This window comes from Somniosus microcephalus, chromosome 2 (assembly GCF_052327205.1).
Source record: "Somniosus microcephalus isolate GS21.2 chromosome 2, FLI_Smic_1.0, whole genome shotgun sequence".
Taxonomy (NCBI): Eukaryota; Metazoa; Chordata; class Chondrichthyes; order Squaliformes; family Somniosidae; genus Somniosus; species Somniosus microcephalus.
The window spans coordinates 141,608,926-141,634,578 of NC_140988.1; the positions used below are offsets into that span (position 1 = coordinate 141,608,926).

General features: G+C 42.2%; 1 protein-coding gene across 1 annotated transcript in view; it reads right to left on the minus strand.

Moving 5' to 3' along the window:
* Positions 1-1,051: 1,051 nt before the first annotated feature.
* Positions 1,052-25,653, minus strand: part of cnot6l (CCR4-NOT transcription complex, subunit 6-like) — a 122,273-nt gene continuing 97,671 nt past the window's right edge. The window contains exons 9-12 of the mRNA XM_085963182.1: positions 19,732-19,880; positions 17,217-17,450; positions 16,550-16,752; positions 1,052-5,932 (exon numbers count right to left, since the gene is read on the minus strand). Coding sequence (XP_085819308.1) covers positions 5,720-5,932; positions 16,550-16,752; positions 17,217-17,450; positions 19,732-19,880 — 799 coding nt within the window. The 3' untranslated portion in view covers positions 1,052-5,719. The remainder of the gene's footprint in view (positions 5,933-16,549; positions 16,753-17,216; positions 17,451-19,731; positions 19,881-25,653) is intronic.

The window sequence follows — 25,653 nt, forward strand, 5'->3', positions numbered from 1 at the left end:
GGCTATATAGTTCAACATTCTATTCATTTTTTTGATTGCTAGTCTGCATTAGTCGAACATGCAAGCCTACTCAAGTCTTGGGGCTCTCAACTTCATCCTAAGCTATTTCAACACTATTCATGGAGTATGTGGGTTGCCCATTTTCCTGTCCTATGTACTGCACACTTCTGATTAATTTTCATCTGTCACGGTTCTGCCTATTTACATATTTTGTCAAACTCAATTCTGTAATTTCTGAGCTGCCCCCTCCGATTCCACCAGTCCTAGTTTAGCATCATCTGCAAATTTTACCAATTTGCATTGGGTTTTTGAGTCACGTTATGAACATAAATTAGAAACAGTAGCCGTCCCACTTATCCCTGGGGCACTCCACTTAGCAATAGCAGAGGTTTACCCTGAATCCCCATAGCTTCGAGCTTAAATGATATCCTTCCCTCCCTGTGGATTTTTTTTTAAATTTTTTTTTTAAAACCATAGAAGTTGCAGCACGCCTCTGCAGCGAGAACTCTGCAGACCAAAACTACAAAACAATGAGAAATTTTGAAAGGGCCTGTATAGAAAATGTCCAGAGATTGCAGGAAAGGTTTTCAACCACTTTCCAATGTACAGGAAACCAATAAATCAAAATGTGTGAATTTTTTCTCATGTCGTAGAAAAATCTGCTGTTAATCATGGGGGAAAAAAATATTAACAGCACAGGTCAGCACAAGGCATTATGAATAACATTAACCAGTCAAAGCACAACTTGTTAGAGATAGTGCCCTAGATGGGTTTTTTTCCTGGGGGATTATGTATCTGGAGGTAAATGAAGGAGATAAATTGTCTGTTTTAATTGCATGTGGCCATTTTGGTCCACCACACCAGCAAAAATACAGTGGCAGCAGAATGATGAGAAGTTAAACATGCAGTTTTAGGTTCCAATTTACACTACCAAATAGAATATCCTCCTGTGACAATTTGCATAAAATGGCAATGTGGAAATAAAAGCAACTCACCAGCTTTCAGGGGGTGTTCCCATGCAGCTTCATGCAAAACTCATTAAACACAAGAGAACAATTTTCAAATGGCCATTTATTGCCTACAGTCAAAAGAAAAAAAAATACAAGTGCAAGGGAACAAGCAGACATAATTTAGCCCCATACATTGAGAGCAGTACCCGAACTCCATAGGGAAAAATACTTGTTCTTTTTAAACCTTTCACGCAGTAGTAGAAGTGAAGCACCCCAATCTGAGCTGCCACAAGTTTAAAGACAGACTGCGAGTACAGTTACTGGCTTGGTTGGTATATTCCCCATAACTGGAAACAAAACACAAGTCTAGAGCAGATTGGATAATGCAAAATGCTTAAGTGACTTGTGTAAATTAAAGGTTTTCACTTTTTTGACTAGTAACAACTTTAAAAAAAAAAAAATGCAAAAAATTTCAGCTGGTGAAAATCCAAGAACTTCCTACTACTTATTTAGTACAAGTAAATTACCACCTACTACATCAGCAAGAGGCAATTTACTCTTACTAAACCAACACATTTTTAACCCATAGAGTGGATTCAGGAAGAAACAACATACACAAACATTGTTGGGGAGAAGGGGAATGGGGAAGAGAGAGAGAAAAGCAACATCTGACTACTCAAAGTTCAGGAAAATGAATACTATCCAGTGACTAATGGTCCAAAACAGACACTGGCGATCCAACACAGTCCACTTTCATTTCCTATTAACCACCATGATAATTTTCTAAGAGCAAAAACTATTTATTTATTTATTTTTTTAAAAAGGATGTTAAAAAAAATAAAAAGGTGGTCAAATGCTGAAAATGTTTGATTCATGTTTAAAAAATTAACTAAATCATTGCTACATTTACAAACTATAATCCTTTAATACAATATAGGCAATGTTTTGCATACAGAAGCACCATAGGTCTCAAAAAGAGTCATATCACTCTTATTTTTGGTGTTGCAAGTAACATAACATCTAAAAACATGCACAGTATCCCCAAGCTATGTAACTGTTATTTAACTACAGCTCACTCTAAAATCCCACTGTCCACTCCCAAAATCTATACCAAGCTATTTTTTTTTTTTTATAAACTTAACTGGAATTTCTGTTCAAATTCACTTCTTTTAAATTAAGTATTTATGTCTTGAGATTGCACTTTCCAGAATAGAGTCCAACTGCAGAAAACAAATTTAAAAACCCCATCAACAGACATCCTTTTTAGCTGTTTGCAGCATAGCACATCTATACAAGAATCATTTCACCAACTCTTGTACTTAAACATAAAACTTGTAATACAGAATAAACAGCTGGTGTACAACATGCAAACACTCTGAACCCACTTGTCCTCCAGAGAACTTGGTCTCTTCCCTAATGCCATGGGAGGGGAGCTATAATCAGTCAACAAAACCACCAAAGCTTTCAATGATTCATTTATGGATTAGCAAGGCAGAGGTATGCCAAAATAAATCAAGTTAATCTAGATCAAATTAACAAAAGTGCAACATATTTCACCTGCTCTTGGAGTCTGATCCAATTTTAAAATGCCAGAGGTACTTAGAAATTACCTCCAAGAAATGGCCTGGAAAATCCATTTAAATTAGGTCAATTCAGGAATGCTCCTTTATTGAACTTTAAAAGCACCTGTGAATTAAAAGCTGATTATATGGTACTGCAATATGGTTTCAATTAAGCACATTTTTTGGTTATCTGCAGTGTAATGAATATCAGGCTCTGCATATCCAATTCATAGAAATATATAATTACTACTACGAAAACCTGCCTTTTGTGACTGTCTTAAGTCATGAGACCCGTACTTCATTTTAAACAACATTATCCAACATACATGCTTTTGTACAGAGTGATATGAAACCTTGAAAGACTGGAATTCAGTAGCTTTTCAATCCATTCAGAGTTAGTAAGTACATTTGATAAGGCGGGGGGAAGGATACTGAACAAGGAAAGGAAATCTCGCCACATCAAAATGCACAATACCCAAGAAGTGACAAAAATCTTTACGCATATGCAGGCTTTGTCGCCTAAGATAGTACTCCTGCATTACAGAAAGGCAAAAACAAAAGATAAGCTGTGCTGGGAATGAGATGGGAATAAAGCTGGTCTCAGAACTCATTGTGCCATACCTGACTTATGGTGCGGTTTCCAATGTCCCACACTCCTTACACCAAAGTTAAATACATTACAGAGCTTGTACAAAACTGTTTTTAAGTTGTTTTTCTGTGGGGGTGGGGTTTTATACATAAAATCTCACAAATCTTAACAGATTTATTGTATAGAATTTTAAAAGTTGCCTGGAGAAGGCCTGTCAGGTTTTCTCTGCTTGCTTGGGCAGTGTTGCTGCTTGAGCAAATCGAATGAGGCACGTTATGAAACGAGGGACAAAAACATAACAGAAACATACATGAATCTGACTGTGCTTTCTTTATTTTTTGCCTGAACAACTAGGATAAACACACACGGCAAACTTGCCGTCATCTCCATTTCATTTTTTCTTAAAATGTTCTTTCCCTCAATTATATATATATATATATATATTTTTAAAGTACAGTTATCGGAACTCTGGAAAAATGCATACAGAAGCAAAGAAAACCTGATGAACACCCTCTTGCAACAGAGTGTCTCGATTCATTTATATTGAAAGCAGACAAAATTTGCAGCTATTAACAGTAAGCTTTCCCCAAAACTGTTTTCCTCTTCAATTATAAAAAAGAAAGCGAAAAATCCAGCAAATGGGCTCCTCTGTAGTTCATATACAATCATTACAGGTGAATTTTAAATTCCATTTTATACAAATAGATCGAACAAAATATTGGGAGTGAAGTATGGGAAAATAATATTGCTTTGTAGTTATTAAAAGAATTGCATGAAGGAAGAAGCCAAGTTATCAAGTTTTAAGAAGCAGGGTCATCACAAGAATTTTAAGCACATGAAGCCTTAGGATTTAAAAGGGTCTAAAAAGTTCAAATTCTCTCACCAAGAGGAGAATGCAAAACAAAAAAAGTTTTAGAATTTACTTGGTGCCTCCGGTCTCTCTTTCATGCTCATTAACTTTATATTGCGCCATAATTCATGTCCTTAAAAACATGACATCCTTTCAAAAATTTATGAGGCTGTAGAATTAAAGTGCTGACTTAAAACTTCAGATTTCAGACAATCTTGAAGTCAAGAATCCAGTCATAGATATCAAAAGAGGTCATTAGTAAATTCTATAAATAGGTCTTGTCCACTTGAAAACTTTATCTGATATAATACTAGCATTATATATTAAACTAAAAACAGATTTTACACATCAGAAGATATGTTGTTCTGCTGATTCAAATAAGTTAATCCTACAAGTGCGTTGTTGAAATGCAGTAATTTTTTTGGGGGTGGTTGGGGGCATATTAGACTGATGTGCTATATAATGCACCAATCAAAACCCATTTCTTTATAAAGTGCAGTAGATTGTTGGAATACACAACATGAAAATTAATGACCATTAGATGGTGCTTATTCAGAGCACAGTAATGTTTTCGGTGCTTTACTTGACTTCATGCCCAAATTATTTCTGATGCACCTCAATCACTGCTTACTGCATGTTTATTTCATTGTGGAAAGGAAAATTTGGTCCGGATGAATCACTCCATTGAATTGTGCCTCCTGCTGGCTGATGGAGCAGCACTGGGCTATGTCCATGACCACCATGCCCCCTGGAAGGAGTTGGTCACTGCCAGTTCAATTGGGAAGAAAAACATTCCAAGTAGCAATTTTTTTTTCAACCAAAACCTTATTTCTAGGTCAATGGGATAATTTTTAAATTCTACAAAGCCCATTGCCATTTCCATTAGCTGCAGTACATGTTTAGTAATCAGTTTGGAAACCCTGAACCTTTTGTCTGTCTCTCTCTCTATAAATCAATAAGCAATGGGCATCTTCTTCAGTAAAACCAGATATGAACCACATTACAAACAAAAAAAAGGCAGAAAAACGTCAAACCAAACCACAGCTGGACAGAACCCCCTTTGGCTTCAATTACCTCACCACTCAGGATCACCCAAAGAGAGATTCCACTTAGCTGTGACAGGGCCAGAGAGATGAGTGGAGCTTCTGATTGGCCATCAAAAGCTGAAAAGAGAAGCGCCAAAGACAAAGTGAACCATGAGAATATATGATTGAGACAGGCAAGGAAATCAAGGGTGGCAAATGGAAAGATATCAAATTCTCACTCAAACTTGTGAAATGAGTCAACACAATTTCAATAGCAGATGTATAAATAGATCCAAGGCAACTAGGGCAGGGACAAAGCTCAGAACAAACATCTGAAGGTGTTCTGCCTGTCGGTCTTTGGAAGAGAAATCAATGGCACTGTATGGCAAAGCATGTAATGCTGCTGTTTCAATGCCAGATTAGGTGCGTAATCCAACAGGAAAACACAAACACTTAACACATAACATTGTGATAAAATGCTTTCAGAGTTGTAAAGAATGCGATCTCCAGTGTCTCCAATGGTCTGGGTAATAAACCTTTTAAAGTAAGTTTTTGTTTCCTCCAGCCTCAGTGAGAATACAGTGAAATAAACGGTGAAACAGCAATACTAGAAACATACAGAACACATACATTAAAAAAGAGAACAAATAAGGTTTTACAAGCCATACTTCACTCCTTCATACTTTGATTTTACAACTGTACATGTCCATAAAAGCAGGCAGTGCCTCCAGGACAGGGCTCCACTACCTCCTGCTGGGTAAATGCACACCATTCATCAATGGTGGCAAGGAAAGCTGAAGTTCAAGCTGTATTAACAGTGAGAAGTGGTCAGAAGGGATATGAGGGTGTGGACATCCAGTGATAGAGTTTTCTACAAGCCACTGAGGATCCAAAGGCCCAAGAACACCCAGCACGTTCATTAGAGTCTTGGAATAGAAAACGTAGTCAATAACACCCTGAAAAAAGAAAAGAGACCAAATTAGCATTAAAGTGCGGACTAACATGAACCTGCACCTTTTGAACACACTTCCACCTTGCTAACATCACAAACACATTCACAGTCATAAAGGTTACCATTGTGTTACATAATTCACGAACAAAATTGGAAGATAGCTCAAGGAAATGGGGAGACAAAGAGACAGGTTGGTAACCTCCCATCAGCTAACCACTAGGACTTATACAAAAGCAGTCTAAGTTAACCTGACCATTGCGTTTACATGCTTCGCTCTCCCTGTAGGATAGTACTTTAAGAGCACGGACCCGAAGACAGAGCTGAGATTGCAAAGTCACCATGTGGGATATCTTGAATGTTAACCCATGTACTACTACAGCAATCATTCTCTCTGCCACCATTGGTGGATAAAATATATTGTACACGATTCTACAGCATTTCTGTTTATCAGCATGGAATCAGAATATCAAACCTAATCAGAGCTACTTAAATGTCATGCGTCAGACTTGCCAATAGGTAGCACTCTTGCCTTTGAGGACATTTGGGTTCAACCCTCCATTCATGAGACTTCAGCACATAATCTAGGCTGATATGTCAATGCAGTGCTGAGGGAGTTTAGCACCGCTGGAGGTGCCGTCTTTCAAATAAGATGCTAAACCAAGGGCCCATCTACCCACTCAGGTGGATATAAAAGATCCCATGACACTATTTGAGGAAGAGCAGTGAAATTCACCCAGTGGCCTAACTAACATTTATCCTTTAAATCAGCATCACAAACATTTTATCTGATCATTTATATCATTGCTAGTTATGGGGGACCATGCTGTGCTCAAAATTGATTGCTGCACTTCCCTACATTACAACAATGACTACACTTCTAAAATACTTAATTGGCTTTGAAGCTCTTTGGAATGTCCTGAGGCCTTGTAAAGTGCTTTATAAAAATGCAAAGTCTTATCTTTTTATTTGAGCTAAAATACCATAAATGTTGAAACCCAAGAGAGATGACGTCACTCTGAAAGCAGTGTCTCAAGGCTATATGTACATAAGTGACAACACAGAAATATGCCATTTGGATCAAAGAGTCAGTATCTGCGTTTACCCGCCACATGAGCAAATAGTCCTAATCATATTTTTATTTGTTTATGGGATGGGGGTGTCGCTGGCAAGGCCAGCATTTATAGCCCATCCCTAGTTGCCCTTGAGAAGGTGGTGGTGAGCCGCCTTAGTCACAGAGTTAAACAGCACAGAAAGAGGCCCATCGTGTCCACTCCGGCCATCAAGCCCTATCTATTCTAATCCCATTTTCCAGCATAGAAACATAGAAGATAGGAGCAGGAGTAGGCCATTCGGCCCCTCGAGCCTGCTCCACCATTCAATGCGATCATGGCTGATCATCCAAATTCAGTACCCTGTCCCTGCTTTCTCCCCATATCCCTTGAGCCTTTCTCCCCATATCCCTTGAGCCTTAAGAAATATATCCAACTCCTTCTTGAATATGTTTAATGAATTGGCCTCTACTGCCTTCTGTGGTAAGAGAATTCCACAGGTTCACCATTCTCTGGGTGAAGAAATTCCTCCTCATTTCTGTCCCAAATGGCTTACCCCTTATCCTTAGACTCTGACCCCTGGTTCTGGACTCCCCGACCATCGGGAACATCCTTCCTGCATCTAGTCTGTCCAGTCCTGTCAGAATTTTATAAGTTTCAATGAGATTCCCTCTCATTCTTCTAAACTCCAGCGAGTATAAGCCTAATCGACCCAATCTCTCCTCATACGTCATTCCCGCCATCCCAGGTATCAGCCTGGTGAATCTTCGCTGAACTCCCTCCATGGCAAAACATCCTTCCTCAGATAAGGCGACCAAAACTGCACACAATACTAAAGATGTGGTCCCACCAAGGCCCTATACAACTGCAGCAAGACATCCTTGTTCCTGTACTCAAACCCTCTTGCTACGAAGGCCAACATACCATTTGCCTTCTTAACCGCCTGCTGCACCTGCATGCTTACCTTCAGCGACTGGTGCACAAGGACACCCAGGTCTCGTTGCCCTTCCCCTTCTCCCAATCTATTGCCATTCAGATAATAATCTGCTTTCCTGTTTGACACCAAAGTGGATAACCTCACATTTATCCACGTTATATTGCATCTGCCATGCTTCTGCCCAATCACCCAACCTGTCCAAATCATCCTGGAATTTCTCGGCATCCTCCTCACAGCACACACGCCCACCCAGCTTTGTGTCGTCTACAAACTTGGAGATATTACATCTAGTTCTCTTGTCTAGATCATTAATATATATTGTGAATAGCTGGGGTCCAAGGACCGATCCCTGCGGTACCCCACGAGTCACTGCCTGCCACTCGGAAAAAGACCCGTTTATTCCAACTCTTTGCTTTCTGTCTGCCAACCAGTTCTCTATCCAAGTCAATACCTTGCCCCCAATCCCATGTGCCTTAACTTTACACGCTAATCTCTTATGCGGGACCTTATCGAAAGCCTTTTGAAAGTCCAAATACACCACATCCACTGGTTCTCCCTTATCTATTTTACCAGTTATATCCTCAAAAAATTCCAGTAGATTAGTCAAGCACGATTTACCTTTTGTAAATCCATGTTGACTTTGTCCGATCCTGTCACTGTTTTCCAAGTGCTCTGCTATTACATCTTTTATAATGGACTCTAGCATTTTTCCCACTACCGATGTCAGGCTTACCGGTCTATAATTCCCCGTTTTCTCTCTACCACCTTTTTTGAATAGTGAGGTAACATTAGCTACCCTCCAATCCATGGGTACTGTTCCAGATTCCATCGAATGTTGGAAGATGATCAGCAATGCATCTACTATTTCTAGGGCCACTTCCTTAAGTACCCTAGACTGTAGATTATCAGGCCCTGGGGATTTATTGGCCTTCAATCCCGTCAATTTCCCTAACACCATTTCCCTACAAATACTGATTTCTTTCGGTTCCTCCCTTTCATCAGACCCTATGTTCCCCGACATCTCTGGGAAGTTATTTGTGTCCTCCTTTGTGAAGACAGAACCAAAATATGTATTTAATTGGTCAGCCATTTCTTTGTTTCCTATTATAAATTCGCCTGATTCTGACTGCAAGGGACCTACGCTTGACTTCAATCTTTTTCTCTTCACATATCTATAAAAGCTTTTACTGTCGGTTTTTAAGTTCCCTGCAAGCTTACTCTCATATTCTATTTTCCCCTTCTTAATTAATCCCTTTGTCCTCCTTTATTGAATCCTAAACTGCTCCCAATCCTCAGGTTTACTGCATTTTCTGGCCAATTTATATGTCCTCTCCTTGGGATCTTATGCTATCCCCAATTTCCCTTGTTAGCCATGGTTGAGTCACCTTTCTTGTTTTATTTTTATGCCAAACTGGGATGAACAAATTCTGTAGTTCATCCATGCGATCTTTGAATGTTTGCCATTGCCTATCCACTGTCAACCCTTTGAGTGACATTCCCCAGTCAATCCTACCCAACTCGCGCCTCATACCATCGTAGTTTCCTTTATTTAAATTCAGGACCCTAGTCTCCGAGTCAACTGCTTCACTCTCCATCTTAATGTAGAATTCTATCATATTATGATCGCTCCGACCCGAGGGGCCTCGTACAAGATTGCTAATTAATCCTTTCTCATTACATAATACCCAGTCTAAGATGGCCTGATCTCGGGTTGGTTCCTCGACATATTGGTCCAGGAAACCATCCCGTAAACACTCCAGGAATTCCTCCTCCACAGTATTGTTACTAATTTGGTTAGCCCAATCTATAGGTAGATTAAAGTCACCCATGATGACTGCTGTGCCCTTGGTCCGTAGCCTTGTATGCTATGGCGTTTCAAGTACTCATCTAAATGCTTCTTGAATGTTGTGAGGGTTCCTGTCTCTACCACCCTTTGAGGCAGTGAGTTCCAGATTCCAACCACCCTCTGGGTGAAAAAGTTTTTCCTCAAATCCCCTCACCTTGAAACTATGCCCCCTGGTTATTGACCCCTCTACTAAGGGGAAAAGTTCCTTTCTATCTACCCTATCTATGCCCCTCATAATTTTGTACACCTCAATCAGGTCCCCCCTCAGCCTTCTCTGCTCTGAGGAAAACAACCCCAACCTGTCCAGTCTCTCTTCATAGCTGAGGCACTGCAGCACAGGTAACATCCTGGTGAATCTCCTCTGCACCCTCTCCAATACAATCACATCCTTCCTACAGTGTGGCGACCAGAACTGCACACAGTATCCCAGCTGTGGACTAAACAGAGTTTTGTAGAGCTCCATCATAACCTCCCTGCTCTTATATTCTATGCCTCGACTAATGAAGGCAAGTATCCCATATGCCTTTTTAACCACCTTATCTACCTGTCCTGCTGCCTTCAGGGATCCATGTACATGCACACCAAGGTCCCTCTGATCCTCTGTCCTTCCTAGGATCCTACCATTCATTGTGTATTCCCTTGCCGTGTTAGTCCTCCCAAAATGCATCACCTCACACTTTTCAGGGTTAAATTCCATTTGCCACTGTTCTGCCCATCTGACCAACCCGTCTATATCGTCCTGTAGCCTGAGGCTTCCCTCCTCGCTATTTACCACTCCACCAATTTTCGTGTCATCTGCGAACTTACTGATCATACCTCCTACATTCATATCTAAATCATTAATGTACACTACAAACAACAAAGGACCCAGCACCGATCCCTGCGGTACACCACTGGACAAAGGCTTCCAGTCACAAAATCAACCATCGACCATCACCCTCTGCCTCCTGCCATAAAGCCAATTTTGGATCCAATATGCCAAATTGCCCTGGATCCCATGGGCTCCTACCTTCTTGACCAGTCTCCCATGCGGGACTTTGTCAAAAGCCTTACTGAAGTCCATGTAGACCACATCAACTGCACTACCCTCATCCACACACCTTGTCACCCCCTCTAAAATTTCAATCAATTTGGTTAGACATGATCTCCCCCTGACAAAGCCATGCTGACTATCTTTGATTAATTCTTGCCTCTCCAAGTGGAGGCTAATTCTGTCCCTCAGAATTTATTTCAATAATTTCCCTACAATTGATGTTAGGCTCACTGGCCTGTAATTTCCTGGTTTATCCCTACTACCCTTCTTGAATAATGGTACTACGTTAGCTGTCCTCCAGTCCTCTGGCACCTCCCCTGTGGCCAGAGAGGTTCTGAAAATTTGTGTCAGAGCCCCTGCAATCTCCTCCCTTGCCTCACACAGCAGCCTGGGATACATCTCATCTGGGCCTGGGGATTTATCCACTTTTAAGCCCGCTAAAACCGCTAGTACCTCCTCCCTCTCAATATTAATTTGTTCAAGTATATCACAATCCCCCTGCCTGATTTCTATGCCTATATCGTCCTTCTCCATAGTGAACACAGATGCAAAATATTCATTTCAAACCTCACCCACATCTTCCGGCTCTACACATAGATTGCCACTTTGGTCTCTAATGGGCCCTACTCTTTCCCTGGTTATCCTCTTGCCCTTAATATACTTGTAAAACACCTTGGGATTTTCCTTTATTTTGCCCACCAGTGTTTTTTCATGCCCTCTTCGCTCTCCTAATTTTTTTTTTTTTTTTTTTTTTTTAAGTACCCCCCTGCACTTTCTATACTCCTCTAGGGATTCCACTGTTTTTAGTCCTTTGTATCTGCCAAAAGCCTCCCTTTTTTTCCTAATCCATTCTTGTATATCCCTTGACATCCAGGGTTCCCTGGGCTTGTTGGTCCCACCCTTGACCTTTACGGGAACATGTTGGCGTTGTACTTTCTCTATTTCCTTTCTGAAAGAGTCCCACTGTTCTGATGTGGATTTTCCTACAAGTAACTTATCCAAATCCACTTTGGCCAGATCCTGCCTTATCATATTAAAATCGGCCTTCCCCCAATTTAGAACCTTTATTTCCGGTCCATCTTTGTCCTTTTAAATCTCACCGAATTATGGTCACTGTCACCAAAATGCTCTCCTACTGACACATCTACCACTTGCCCAGCTACATTCCCTAGAATTAGGTCCAGTACCGCCCCCTCTCTTGTAGGACTTTCTACATGCTGGCTCAAAAAGCTCTCCTGGATGCACTTTATGAATTCCGCACCCTCCAAGCCTTTCACACTCTGACTATCCCAATTAATATTGGGTAAGTTGAAATCCCCTATTATTACCCTATTATTTCTACACTTCTCTGAGATTTGCCTACATATCTGTTCCTCCATCTCCTCCCGACTGTTTGGGGACCTATAGTACACTCCCAGCAAAGTGCTTGCCCCCTTTTTGTTTTTAAGTTCTACCCATATGGCCTCATTAGAGGAACCCAAGATATCATCCCTCCTTACAGCAGTAATTGACTCCTCGATTAATATTGCGACACCCCCTTCCTGTTTACACCCGCCTCTGTCTCGCCTGAAGATTCTATACCCCAGAATATTGAGCTGCCAGTCCTGCCCCTCCCTCAACCACGTCTCTGTGATAGCAACAATATCATACTCCCATGTGTTCATCAACACCTTCAATTCATCTGCCTTACTCGCAAGACTCCTTGCATTAAAATAAATGCCATCCAGCCTTGCCATACTCCCTTGTGCCATTACATATTTGCCCTGCCTTCCAGGCTGACTTGTTTTTTCCTCTATATTTGGCTGTGCATCACCCCCTACTATAGCTCCCCCTGCCAAGTTAGTTTAAACCTCCCCCAACAGTACTAGCAAACCTCCCGCAAGGATGTTGTTCCCATTCCGGTTCAGGTGCAACCCGTCCGACTTATACAGGTCCCAACTTCCCCAGAAGCAGACCCAGTGATCCAGGAAACTAAAGCCCTCCCTCCTGCACCAATTCTTCTTGAACCGCTGCAGTCCGTGTAGTAAAGGTACTCCCACAGTGCCGTTAGGGAGGGAGTTCCAGGATTTTGACCCAGCGACGATGAAGGAACGGCGATATATTTCCAAGTCAGGATGGTGTGCGACTTGGAAGGGGACTTGGAGGTGGTCGTGTTCGAATGTGCCTGCTGCCTTTTACCCACCCCATTCCCATATCCCTTTTCCCCCCCCCTTTCCTTCATCCACCTATCCAATTTAATCTTGAATGTTGACAGTTTCTGCCTCTTCCACTAACATTGGAAGTGAATTCCACAGCCTCATAACTCTCTGTAAAGAAATGTATCTGTTCTGAATCTCATACATTTAATCTGGTATCTGTGGTTACTTGTTCTAGACCCCTCAACTACTGAAAACAGTCTGCTTCTATCTACCCCGTCCCATCCTCTCATAAGTTTAAACACTTAGAATCATACAGCACAAAGGGAGGCCATTTGGCTCATTGTGCCTGTGCCGGCTCGATGAGCTGCCAATTAGGCCCACTTCTATTATTTACATTGCTGCAACAAAATAAAGACTCATTTTTTTAAGTCTCACTTCATATTTGTATTTACAAATAACAGGCAAAATCTCAGTGAATCTGCGTTGTATCCTGTCTAAAGTTAATCATCCTTCCTATAGTGTGGGATACAGCACACAGTACTCTAACTGAGGTTTTAAGGTTTTATATAGGCTCATCGATACCCCTTTCCTATTCTATACCACATGATTTAAAAAAAATTACCAATTGAATTCTAGGTTTTAACAGCCTCATCAACCTGAGATAGTGCCTTTAATGTCCTGTAAACCTGTACCTCAAATCCCTCTGCTCTTCCACAGCACCAGAATATAATTCATGCTCTTAATTTTTTAGCAAAATAATCTCATACTGACATTCAATTCAATCTGCCACTTTTTAGCCCATTCCCCCACCTCATCAATATTCCTCAGCAGCTTCCTTTGGTCTTCTAAAGAATTAGCTCTACCTCCTATTTTTGTATCATCTGCAAATTTTGACACCACTCCCACTCAGCTTATATCCAAATTATTGATATGTAGTGAACAGAAGTGGCCCCAGAACTGTACCTGTGGGACACCACTACCCACTTCCAATTACTCTAGAAAAACTGCCTTTAACCCCAACTCTATTTTGTCCCTTCTAACCAATTTGTTATCCTTCCCGTAATTCCATACCCCTTAATCTTATGCTGTGCAATTGAACATTTTACCCCATACAGCCATTGCAAAGCTATAAGGAAATGTATGGACTAGTCGCTGCAAAGTGAGTGACTTGGTTGTGTAGTCCCTGCTTTGGTGGTCAATTTTCAGCTGCCCACACAGCATCAGTATCTCCTAAATGTGTTTTATAAACCTCATCGCTGCCTCCATAGACCTGGCTTGATGCAAAGGCATTCTCAAAATGAAACCACAATACGAGATGGTTGCCATATGACTGAATCTAATAAAGCACCAAATGATATGCTTCAGCAAGATCAGTATCAAGTGATATATTCTCAGTGAGAAAAACAACAAAAAAAGGCAGTGTACATCTCAAATGGAACTTTTATAAAACTGGGTTAGTCAGCACGTTACAATTAGTGCCAAGTCAGTGAACACAAGTGTACTACCATAAGCTGCATCCTCTAACCCATCATAACACCAGTAGCTTCCTCACAGTGTTAAGATATTTCAGAATAGAAATTGGAACTGGTGCTGCAACTCTGACAATTTACACCTGTAATGGTGAGACATGAATTTACACCCATAACTCTTTTCACATAGAGGTTCTGATCACTCAGCCATAGTGAAGCAGGTTATGGCAGAGAAGGGACAATGGTCAACCATGCCCTTGGTTGTCATCTGGAGCAGGTCCCTTTGTCCTCTAAGGTGCCAACTGTGCCTGGACACCAAAGAAGGGTGAAAAACACCTCAGAAAGCAGACTCATCATCAGCAAACACAAAAAAGTCTTAAATAATGAAAGAGCAGAGCTGCAGGTGCGGTTGCTAATCCTACAGCAAGCATTAGTTTTTGTTTAACTAAGAAACTAGAGTGACGGGTCAAGTCAATAGTACAAGTAACCAAAGTTGAAGCAAGAAGGTAAAGCAGGGTTGCAAAAGGTTGACTGTATGAAGAGGGAGAGCCTCGGAAGTAAGACTACTGTTTCAAGGTCCTGGAATAAAATGAGTTAAAGAAGGACAGAGTGTGGGAAGTTATGCAAGTACAATGTGCTGAATTGCCTCTTTCTGTGCTGTAATTTTTTTTTTAAGGGATAAGGTCCAGGCATTGAAACATAGATTGCAACTTAGAAGGAGCGAGAGGGGAAAGTTGAGAGGAGGACCAACCATAGCAGTATTAATAAAATAGAGGACGACCAGAAAGGTTTCACTGATGAGAGATTAGTGGTTAGAGGTGTGAGGGGTCAACTATTAGTTGACAAAAGGAGTGCAGGCACTGAAGCTATAAAGCACCATGCTTCAGGATGACATTGGGTCAATTCATAGTATGAAAACTGTAAACAAAAACTGCAAATTTTAGAAATCAAACAAAAATAATAAATGCTGGAAATAAACAAGTTAACGTTCACAACAGTGGGCTCGGAGTACCAAGAAGATGAAAACTGCTCAATGAAGCTTGCATCGAGCTTGGTTAAAACAGAGCAGGAAACAAAAAAAAGCAGGCCAGAGTGGAGTTGGGGGGGAGGGGGGGGAAAAGAGGGGTAGTGAGCCACAGGTAGGTCAGGATGATACTTGAGACAGAGCAGAGCTATTCAGCATAGGAGGTCACCCAAAATGGAGACCACACACTGAACAATGAGTACAGTATATATTAGATAGAAGGAAGCAAGTGCAAGTTGTTGTCTCACATGGAAGGAACAGTTAAGGCCCTGGACAATGCTTTGGGAAGAGGCAAGTGGACAGGCGTTACATATGATAACAGTTGCATGGCAAAATGCTGGTGGTGGGAGGAGGGGGGGGGGGGGGATGTCAAAACATATCAAAATGGTGCAGTTAAATAATCAATATAATAGCAAAATACTGCGGATGCTGGAAATCTGAAATAACAACAGAAAATGCTGGAATTACTCAGCAGGCCAGGCAGCATCCATGGAGGAGAAACAGAGTTAACGTTTCAGGTCTGGGACCCTTCATCAGAACTGGAAAAAGCTGGAGATGTAACAGATATTAAGCAGGTACAGAGACGGCAGGGTGGGGGGGGGGGGGTTAGGAGGGGAGGAAGGAATTGAAAGAACATCCTGTACTTTTGTAAGAGGCAGGAAAGATAAAATGTTGCAAATGGGAGTGGCAAAAATCATACTACATGAAAAATGGGGGCAGGGATAATTATCCGAAATTGTTGAACTTGATGTTGAGTTCGGCAGGTTGTAAAGTGCCTAATCGAAAGATGAGGTGCTGTTCCTCGAGCTTACGTTGAGCTTCATTGGAACAATGTAATAGGCCGAGGACAGAGAGATCAGAGCGGGAGTGAAGTGGTGAATTAAAGTGACAGGCGACCGGAAGCTCAGGGTCACCCTTACGGACTGAACAGAGGTGTTACTCAAAGCGGTCGCACAATCTGCGTTTGGTCTCCCCAATGTAGAGGAGACCGCATCGTTAAATAATCATCTTTGTTAAATAATCATCCTTGTAACCAACAATGAACTATGAAAAAGATCAGCATTATCTGCAAACAGATTCCACAAGCCCAACATAATGGAAACCACAGTGCAGCCTACCACTTACCTTGAAGTCAAAAGTGTAATTTGTGTAAGGCATCAAGTTGTTTTCATAGGCGCTCTGGAGTTGGAAATCATGAGTAATTCTGCCATCAGAAGTTCCATTCTTTCCATTACAGCTGAAGTTCGTCAAACACTCGTTGTACCTCAGCTCCTTGAAGTCTTTGTGATTCTGTGCAACACCTCCAGTGCTCAAGTATTCCACAACACCTGCACGACAAATGGAGTCAGTGTGATGCACCCAAGCCATCGCTCATCAGTTACCACAAATGTGCAGTTGACAGACTGGATATACTGGCAAATTTGTTTTACAGCTTGCATTACAATGGCCTCCGTGCTGCGTTGTCTTACACACACAGCAACTTAACATGAACTGCACAAAGCACTGCTTAAAATAAAATTGTATCCAATTATATTGTATTCTATTGAACACCACCTGTAATTCCATTTTGATTAGTTATTATTTCCTAAAGGCACTCTGTTAATCAGAGGCAACTCACTTGTACTAAATTGAACTGGACTTTTTGCATCATGTTAAGGATACACATTTCAACTATGAGCAACAAACAGTGGACTGTACACAAAATCCTAATAAAATTTGCATAGATTTCTTTTTAAAATTCACAAGCACTGTACAGGTACGAGTCATCATATCTCGTCCTTGATGGTCTTACCCGAATCTGGCAGTGAATTGAGATCTGCACACAGCACCAATGGGATGGAGTTAGGGTCTGCAGAAGGGCAACTTGGCCTAAGAGAACCAGCTGACTTCTCAAGAATAGCTTTGAGTTCAGAAATAATCATCATGGTTTGGATGAGCTTCACATCAGAGTACTCAGGGTCCCAGTGCATGTGTGCATTGGCCACCAGAATTAGCTGCTTTTCTGTTCCGTGAAGTGTCTTCACACCTGAAAGGGATGATGTTTTTAATGTATGTAGCAATCGAAAGAACAAACTTGCATTTATATAGTACCTTTCACAACCTCAGGGCACCCCAAACACTTTACAGGCAATTAAGTAATTTTGAAGTGTAGTCACATACTGTAGGAAACACAGCAGCTAATTTGCACACAGCAAGGTCCACAAACAGCAATGAAATAAATGACCAGATCATCTCTTTTAGATGTTGGTTGAGGAATAAATATTGGCCAGGACACCAGAAGAACTCTCCTGCTCTTTGAATAGTGGCATGGGATCTTTTACGTCCACCTGAGGGGAGGCACGGGGCCTCGGTTTAATGTCTCATCTGAAAGACGGCACCTCGGACAGTGCAGCACTCCCTCAGTATTACATTGAAGTGTTAGCCTGGATTGTGTGCTCAAGTCTCTGGCGTGGGACTTGAACCCACAACCTTCTGACTAAGGTCCAGGGCACAGAAGTTATTGGTTGTTGTGACCTTCACAACCACTGGCTGCACTGTGGCTACAGGCAAGTTTGGCTGCAGGTCACTCGGCAGGATGTGTCAAATCTTTTACAGCCTGGATTATGAATCACAGCCTGCACAAGTAGTTGCCCAGTTGTGTGTGTCTGGGTTTGTAAATGTAGTCATGAGGGTATTAGTAGAGGGTCATCAAACGCTTCTGGTACAGGCTGACCTGCCTTTCATCTCTCCAATGGTGCTTTGCCTCTTCCTACAAAAAGGACAAGTATGGAGGATTCCCATGGAAGAACCCATTGAGGCACCATTGTAGCTGTTGGGGGGGGGGGGGGGGGGGGGGGGAGAGGGGGTAGGAAACTGGCTGCCACGACTCCTGAATATCAAAGTAACACCAGCAAAAAAGCAAGGAAAATGGTTGACAAATGGACTGAAAATTGTGCAAAAGATCTTCTTACAGGGCTCTTGAAATTAACTTCCATGTACAGCTGAGTAGATTAAACATAGTTAGGATTAGGAAATTACATGGTTTTCAAAGTGAGGTCATCAAAACAGCAATAACATATTCAAATGAAGCTCCTGGCTGTTCCAGGTGGAAGTTTCCAGCATCCAGTGAAACCCACAACAGAAATGCCCTTGATCGAGCATTACAGATCTCAATCTCTTTTTCAGATCAGTTACACTCACTTTATGAAAATCTAGCTATACTGTCTTCGTTCGATCACTAATAAATTACACCTAAATTAATAACTCAAAACAAATGTCAGTCTTTGACCCAGAGGTTATATTATACATAAACATTTTCCAGCCCTACTTGCCAACTGAAGCTCCAACCTACCAGTGCAGTGTTAACTGGTACATTTTACAGTTTGTTGAGCTACCCTTGGGATAGTTGCTTAGCTGAGGGCCACTGCCAATTTGGCCTGGTGGGCATTAATATAGTTCTGCCCAAATTATAAAGAGCAAAAGGCACCCCTTGTAGATACAAAAGCATCTCATACCCACGTACCCAACTTCTGGTCTACCCCATCCAATGCAAATGAGACAATAATCTTGTACAATCTGAAAACATCCATATACACTCACTGTTCTGTTTCATGGAGGGGAAAAAAATGAATGACCAGCTTGTTGGAATAACCCTGTTTTTCATTTGGATTAGGTAATTCTGAAGCATCTGCAACTACACCCTTCAGTAAATATTCATTGTGAAGTTTCACAAATAGCAATAAATAAACTGAACAGAATCCCAAATATTGTTTCACTTGCATTATTCTTTGAGTACATCGATTATATGATTATTACAAATATTTTTGTTGTCTGGAATTGAAGTGAAAACAATGATAGCCAACATCAAGGAGTGGTATATTCCATAAGCAAAATAATCAAAAAGTAAATCACCATGGGCCACACTGGCTCACCTCCAGCCAATTTTCTGAAGGGTAGCATTAACAGAGGCCAACCTTTTACCTAAAGAATGGGGCATGAATTGGAAGAAGCCAAACAGGAGGTAAAGAAATGCAAGTACTGTACATAGCTTGGCTTTTATATGCAGCGTACAGAAGTACAATAAACGCTCTTTGAATAAGTAGGAAGGCAAAATAAAAGTTGATCGTCACATTTAGCTTACAAAATCAGTAGGATAGCAAAAGTATTGCACTTTTCTTCAAGAAGAAATTCCAACCAGACATTTTAAATCATCCCTCGAAAGGAAACATCTGAGCAGTTGGCCAAAACATCACCAGCACTAGCCTTACCAAAAGTAAGGTCAATTCATTTGGTTCTCACTTGCAGTTTTAAGAATACAAAACATGTACCTCCAAAAAGATCCTTGTGCACCTCCAAGAGCACTGCTACCCCAATATTATCTTTTGTCATGACTCGATTTAGCATGGCTTCAGATCCATCTGAATTGGCCATTGCCAATTGGTTGAATTCCACTGTGTGCTTCTGCACCAATGCAAATCTGAGGGGAAGAAGGGAGAGAGAAGGCATTACACTATTCACTCTCAAAGAGGGAAAGGAATGACAGATTGGAATTAACAGAAGTGGAAGACTCTTTAATGAACATAGAAAAGGGTTACAAGTCACAGTAAATTTAGCAAAGCTGCAGGTTTTACAAACTTTAAAACTTCTGATACCACAATTCAACCATCATTACATCCTCAAAAATAAAGAGTGAAATGCAAGTGCTATAGCACTCTTGCTACCCTTCATCATTGCTAGGTCAAAATCCTGGATTTCCCTACCTATTAACATTGTGGAAGTACTGTCACCACAAGGATTGCAGCAATTCAAGAAGGCTGTCCACCATTACCTTCTCATGCAAAATGTGATGAGCAATAAATTCAGCCTCAGCATCATCCACATCCAGAGAACAATTTTTTTTAATCTATCCAGTGCCTCCATTTTGAATCGGATGGACTGAACAAGACAGAAGTTACATATTCTTGTCTGCCTGATCTCATTTCGATGGCAGGATGAGGTACAATCAGGTACAATAAAGGAAATTACTGCAGCCTTCATTCCCGCTCACAGCAATAGGGTGGTGGTGAAGTGGGACAGGCTCTATTATGGAAAAGCTTTTATAGATATGTGAAGAGAAAAAGATTGGTGAAGTCAAGTGTAGGTCCCTTACAGTCAGGATCAGGGGAACTTATAATGGGGAACAAAGAAATGGCAGAACAATTAAATACATATTTTGGTTCTGTCTTCACAAAGGAGGACACAAATAACCTCCCACAGATGTCAGGGAGCATAGGGACTAATGAGAGGGAGGAACTGAAAGAAATCAGTATTTGTAGGGAAATGGTGTTGGGGAAGTTGACGGGATTGAAGGCCGATAAATCCCCAGGGCCCGATAATCTACATCCTAGGGTACTTAAGGAAGTGGCCCTGGAGATAGTAGATGCATTGCTGGTCATCTTCCAGAACTCGATAGACTCGAACAGTACCCATGGATTGGAGGGTAGCTAATGTTACCCCACTATTCAAAAAAGGTGGTAGAGAAAAAGCAGGGAATTATAGACCGGTAAGCCTGACATCGGTAGTGGGGAAAATGCTAGAGTCCATTATAAAAGATGTAATAGCAGAGCACTTGGAAAGCAGTGACAGGATCGGACAAAGTCAACATGGATTTACAAAAGGTAAATCATGCTTGACTAATCTACTGGAATTTTTTGAGGATGTAACTGGTAAAATAGATAAGGGAGAACCAGTGGATGTGGTGTATTTGGACTTTCAGAAGGCTTTCGATAAGGTCCCGCATAAGAGATTAGCGTGCAAAATTAAGCCACATGGGATTGGGGGCAAGGTATTGACTTGGATAGAGAACTGGTTGGCAGATAGAAAGCAAAGAGTTGGAATAAACGGGTCATTTTCCGAGTGGCAGGCAGTGACTAGTGGGGTTCCGCAAGGATCAGTCCTAGGACCCCAGCTGTTCACAATATATATTAGTGATCTGGACGAGGGAATTGAATGTAATATCTCCAAATTTGCAGACGACACAAAGCTGGGTGGGAGGGTATGCTGCGAGGAGGATGTCGTGAAACTCCAGTACGATTTGGACAGGTTGGGTGATTGGGCAGAAACATGGCAAATGCACTATAATGTGGATAAATGTGAGGTTATCCACTTTGGTGGAAAAAACAGGAAGGCAGATTATTATTTGAATGGCAATAGATTGGGAGAAGGGGAAGTGCAACGAGACCTGGGTGTTCTTGTGCATCAGTCGCTGAAGGTAAGCATGCAGGTGCAGCAGGCGGTTAAGAAGGCAAATGGTATGTTGGCCTTCGTAGCAAGAGGATTCGAGTACAGGAACAAGGATGTCTTGCTGCAGTTTTACAGGGCCTTGGTGAGACCGCACCTTGAGTATTGTGTGCAGTTTTGGTCGCCTTATCTGAGGAAGGATGTTCTTGCCATGGAAGGAGTGCAGCGAAGATTCACTAGGCTGATACCTGGGATGGCAGGAATGACGTATGAGGAGAGATTGTGTCAACTGGGCTTATACTCACTGGAGTTTAGAAGATTGAGAGGGGATCTCATCGAAACCTATAAAATTCTGTCAGGCCTGGGCAGACTAGATGCACGAAGGATGTTCCCGATAGCCGGGGAGTCCAGAACCAGGGGTCACAGTCTAAGGATAAGGGGTAAGCCATTTATGACTGAAATGAGGAGGAATTTCTTCACCCAGAGAGTGGTGAACCTGTGGAATTCTCTGCCACAGAGGGCGGTGGAGGCCAATTCATTAAATATATTCAAGGAGTTGGATATATTTCTTAAGGCTAAAGGGATCAAGGGATATGGGGAGAAGGCAGGGACCGGGTACTGAATTTGGATGATCAGCCATGATCTCATTGAATGGCGGAGCAGGCTCGAGGGGCCGAATGGCCTACTCCTGCTCCTACCTTCTATGTTTCTCTATGTAAATATAAAGCAGTCTAACATATATAAATTTGCCACTAATTAGCCCACATTTTTTGGGGAACCTCCTTTAGAATTTATACTGGAACAAAAACAACTATTAATTATGTACTGCACAAAATTAACTGACCAGAAACCACTCAAAGTGCATTATTCCCACCATCTAAAAGTTCTCAGCAGGTTTGAGAGAGGAAAAAAAACACTGAGATGTCCATAACTGAACTATGGAGTGAACGACGTCAGTTGTCTTGCACAGTATTAATCTTGTTTAAAGTAAGTGCACTGGGAAACTAAGATTAACCCTCATCAGGAATTTGGGGGAAAACAGGAAAATGATTTACATATCGAAGACTTGACTTTAATGCTGCATTGCAACTGTCCAATGTTTCAAGTAAACGATGTAAATATTAAGAGTTCCCTCGAGTGGTAGAACACAATTACTACACCTAAAAAATCTGAGCGGTAGACAGGAGCTTGCACTCACTTTCTCCATAGGTACAACACCCGGTCTCTTTTTTCTCTCCATGAAAAACCTATAGAAGCACCCAGAGTAGGGGTGCTAAACGTATGGCATGCTAAACTTACACGAGGTCACATATGATACAGAAAACAATAGAGCAACGGGTTCAGAACTTTGAGACCGGTTTACTCTTTTCTATCATCTGTACACATCATCTTTGTGCCTTTGCCTTCAAGTTACAAAGCCTGAGTTTCCTGCAATTGTGCTTGCTTATAGGCCCTCTTCAAATTACAACCAGATTTTCAGGCATAGCAGGAAACAAATGCAATTTTCTGGAGGTTTATTGCAATGTTTCAAGCATTTTTTATTACAAAGGTAACACCCAGCTTCTTTTCTCTATCGCAAACCGTCTTCTTAAACCCCCTCCACCCTCACCAACAAGTGCAAGGAACTCATGGGTTCATTTGTCATTTCAGCTGCCACCTTCCCTTCCCCTAGCCTCGTGGTTCTCAAACTTTTTTGGTTGAAGGACCCCTTTTCAAATCGATTAGTAATCATGGACTCCCCCATCTAAATTATAATACTATGGAATACTCCTAATATGAAAGTGTTGCATGTGAAGTGTGTTTTAATGATGCTTTTAAAGAAAACAGGTACAGTATTTACTTACAGATATCAGCGAGATGGGTGTGCCCGCTTCTCACACTAATTCTGGGTACTTCGCAGCAACTGATAGCCACTATTAGCCACTTAGTACTGGACAATTTTTAAAGCATCAGCAGGCTGCCCAAGGTGAGCGAGGACACAAGCACCCATGCACCTGCTGGAATGCTGCTGGAAGCATGACTCACCGCCATACTGTCCCACTGGCATGTTGTGTTAATAGCTACACTGAGATTGTACATGTTTGTGTGAACATGTTCAGGCTCGTGTTTGAAGGGCCCTGCAGGCACTCTGATCACTTGTCGGGTGGATGTCACAGAGCCATGGCGCCAAGGAAAGGAATCGGCTCAACCAGCAGGGAGCACTCGTTGCAAAGTGAGTGAGAACTGTGGGCCTGAGGAGGCGGGCCCAGCCATTGAGAATAATTCACAAGAACTGAATCAGTGTCGGTTTTATAAAGGAGTTGGCTTGAAATTACCTCTGGTCGCGGATCCTCTGGAAAGTCTGCGGAACCCAGTTTGAGAAATGCTGCCCTAGCCCACTGAGCCAAACTTCTAAGGTTCCCCCCACCCTAGCCCTGAACTCGCATCTTTCTCTAGTTTCTTTCCGGTCTCTCCTTATGCCCTCTGAGCTCATCTTGTCCATGAAACCCACCTCCTGCTCTCAACCCTATTCCCACTAAACTGCTGACCACCCAACTTCCCTTAGTGGCCCCCATGTTAGCAATTCTCTTTCAGGTACCGTCCCCCTCTCCTTCAAATCTGCCGTAATTACCCCTCTCCTCAAAAAAGCAACCCTTGACTCCCTCCGTCCTTGCAAACTACCACCCTATCTCCAACCTCCCTTTCCTCTTCAAAGTTCTTGAACGAGCTGTCGCCTCCCAAACCTGTGTCCATCTTTCCCAGAACTTCATGTTTGAATCCCTCCAATCAGGTTTCTGCCCCTGCCACAGTACCAAAACAGTTCTGATTAGTCACAAAAGGCTTCCATCCTCTGCGAGTGCGACAAAGGGAAACTAGCCCGCCTCGTCCTTCTCTACTTGTCTGCAGCGTTTTACACAGTTGACCACACCATCCTCCTCCAACGCCTCTCCAGCTGAGTGGGACGGCACTCACTTGGTTCCATTCTTATCCATCCAGTCGAAGCCAGAGAATCACCTGCAACGGCTTTTATTCCAGCTCCCGCACCGTTACCTCTGGTGTCCCCCAAGGATCTATCCTTGGCCCCCTCCTATTTTTCAATCAACATGCTGCTCCTCAGCGACATCATCCGAAAACACAGCATCAGTTTCCACATGTATGCTGACAACACCCAGTTCTAACTCACCACCACCACCTCTCTCGACCTTCACTGTCTCTAAATTGTCAGACTGCTTGTCTGACATCCAGTACTGGAGGAGCAGAAATTTCTTCCAACTGAATATTGGGAAGACCGAAGCTATAGTCTTCAGTCCCTGCCACAAACTCTGCCCCCTAGCCTTCGATTCCATCTCTCTCCCTGACAACTGTGAGGCTGAACCAGACTATTCGCAATCTTGGCGTCATATTTGACCCTGAAATGAGCTCCCAACCACATATCCACACCACCAAGACCGCCTATTTCCACGTCCGTAACATCGCCCGACTCCAGCTGCGCCTCAGCTCATCTGCTGCTGAAACCCTCATCCATGCCTGTTACCTCTGGACTTGACTATTCCAATTTCATACTTTAAGAAGGAATATATGGTGAGAGTTTGGCAGTTTCCTGTGGCACTCCTGGCCGGCCTCCCATCTTCCCCTTCCATAAACTTGAGGTCATCCAAAACTCAGCTGCCTGTGTCCTAACTCGCGCCAAGTCCTATTCACCCATCCTCGCTGACCTACACTGGCTCCCAATTAAGCAACGCCTCAATTTTAAAATTCTAATCCCTCCATGGCCTCACCCCCTCCCTATCTCTGTAACCTCCTCCAGCCCTGAGAGATTGAGTAGAATGGGCTTATACTCTCTGGAACTTAGACAAATGAGAGCTGATCTCATTGAAACATACAAGATTCTGAAAGGGCTCGACAGGGTAGATGCTGAGAGGCTGTTTCCCCTGGCTGGAGAGTCTAGAACTAGGGGGCATAGTCTCAGGGTAAGAGGTCAGCCATTTAGGTCTGAGATGAGGAGAATTTTCTTTACACAGAGGGTTGTGAAACGTTGAAATTCTCTACCC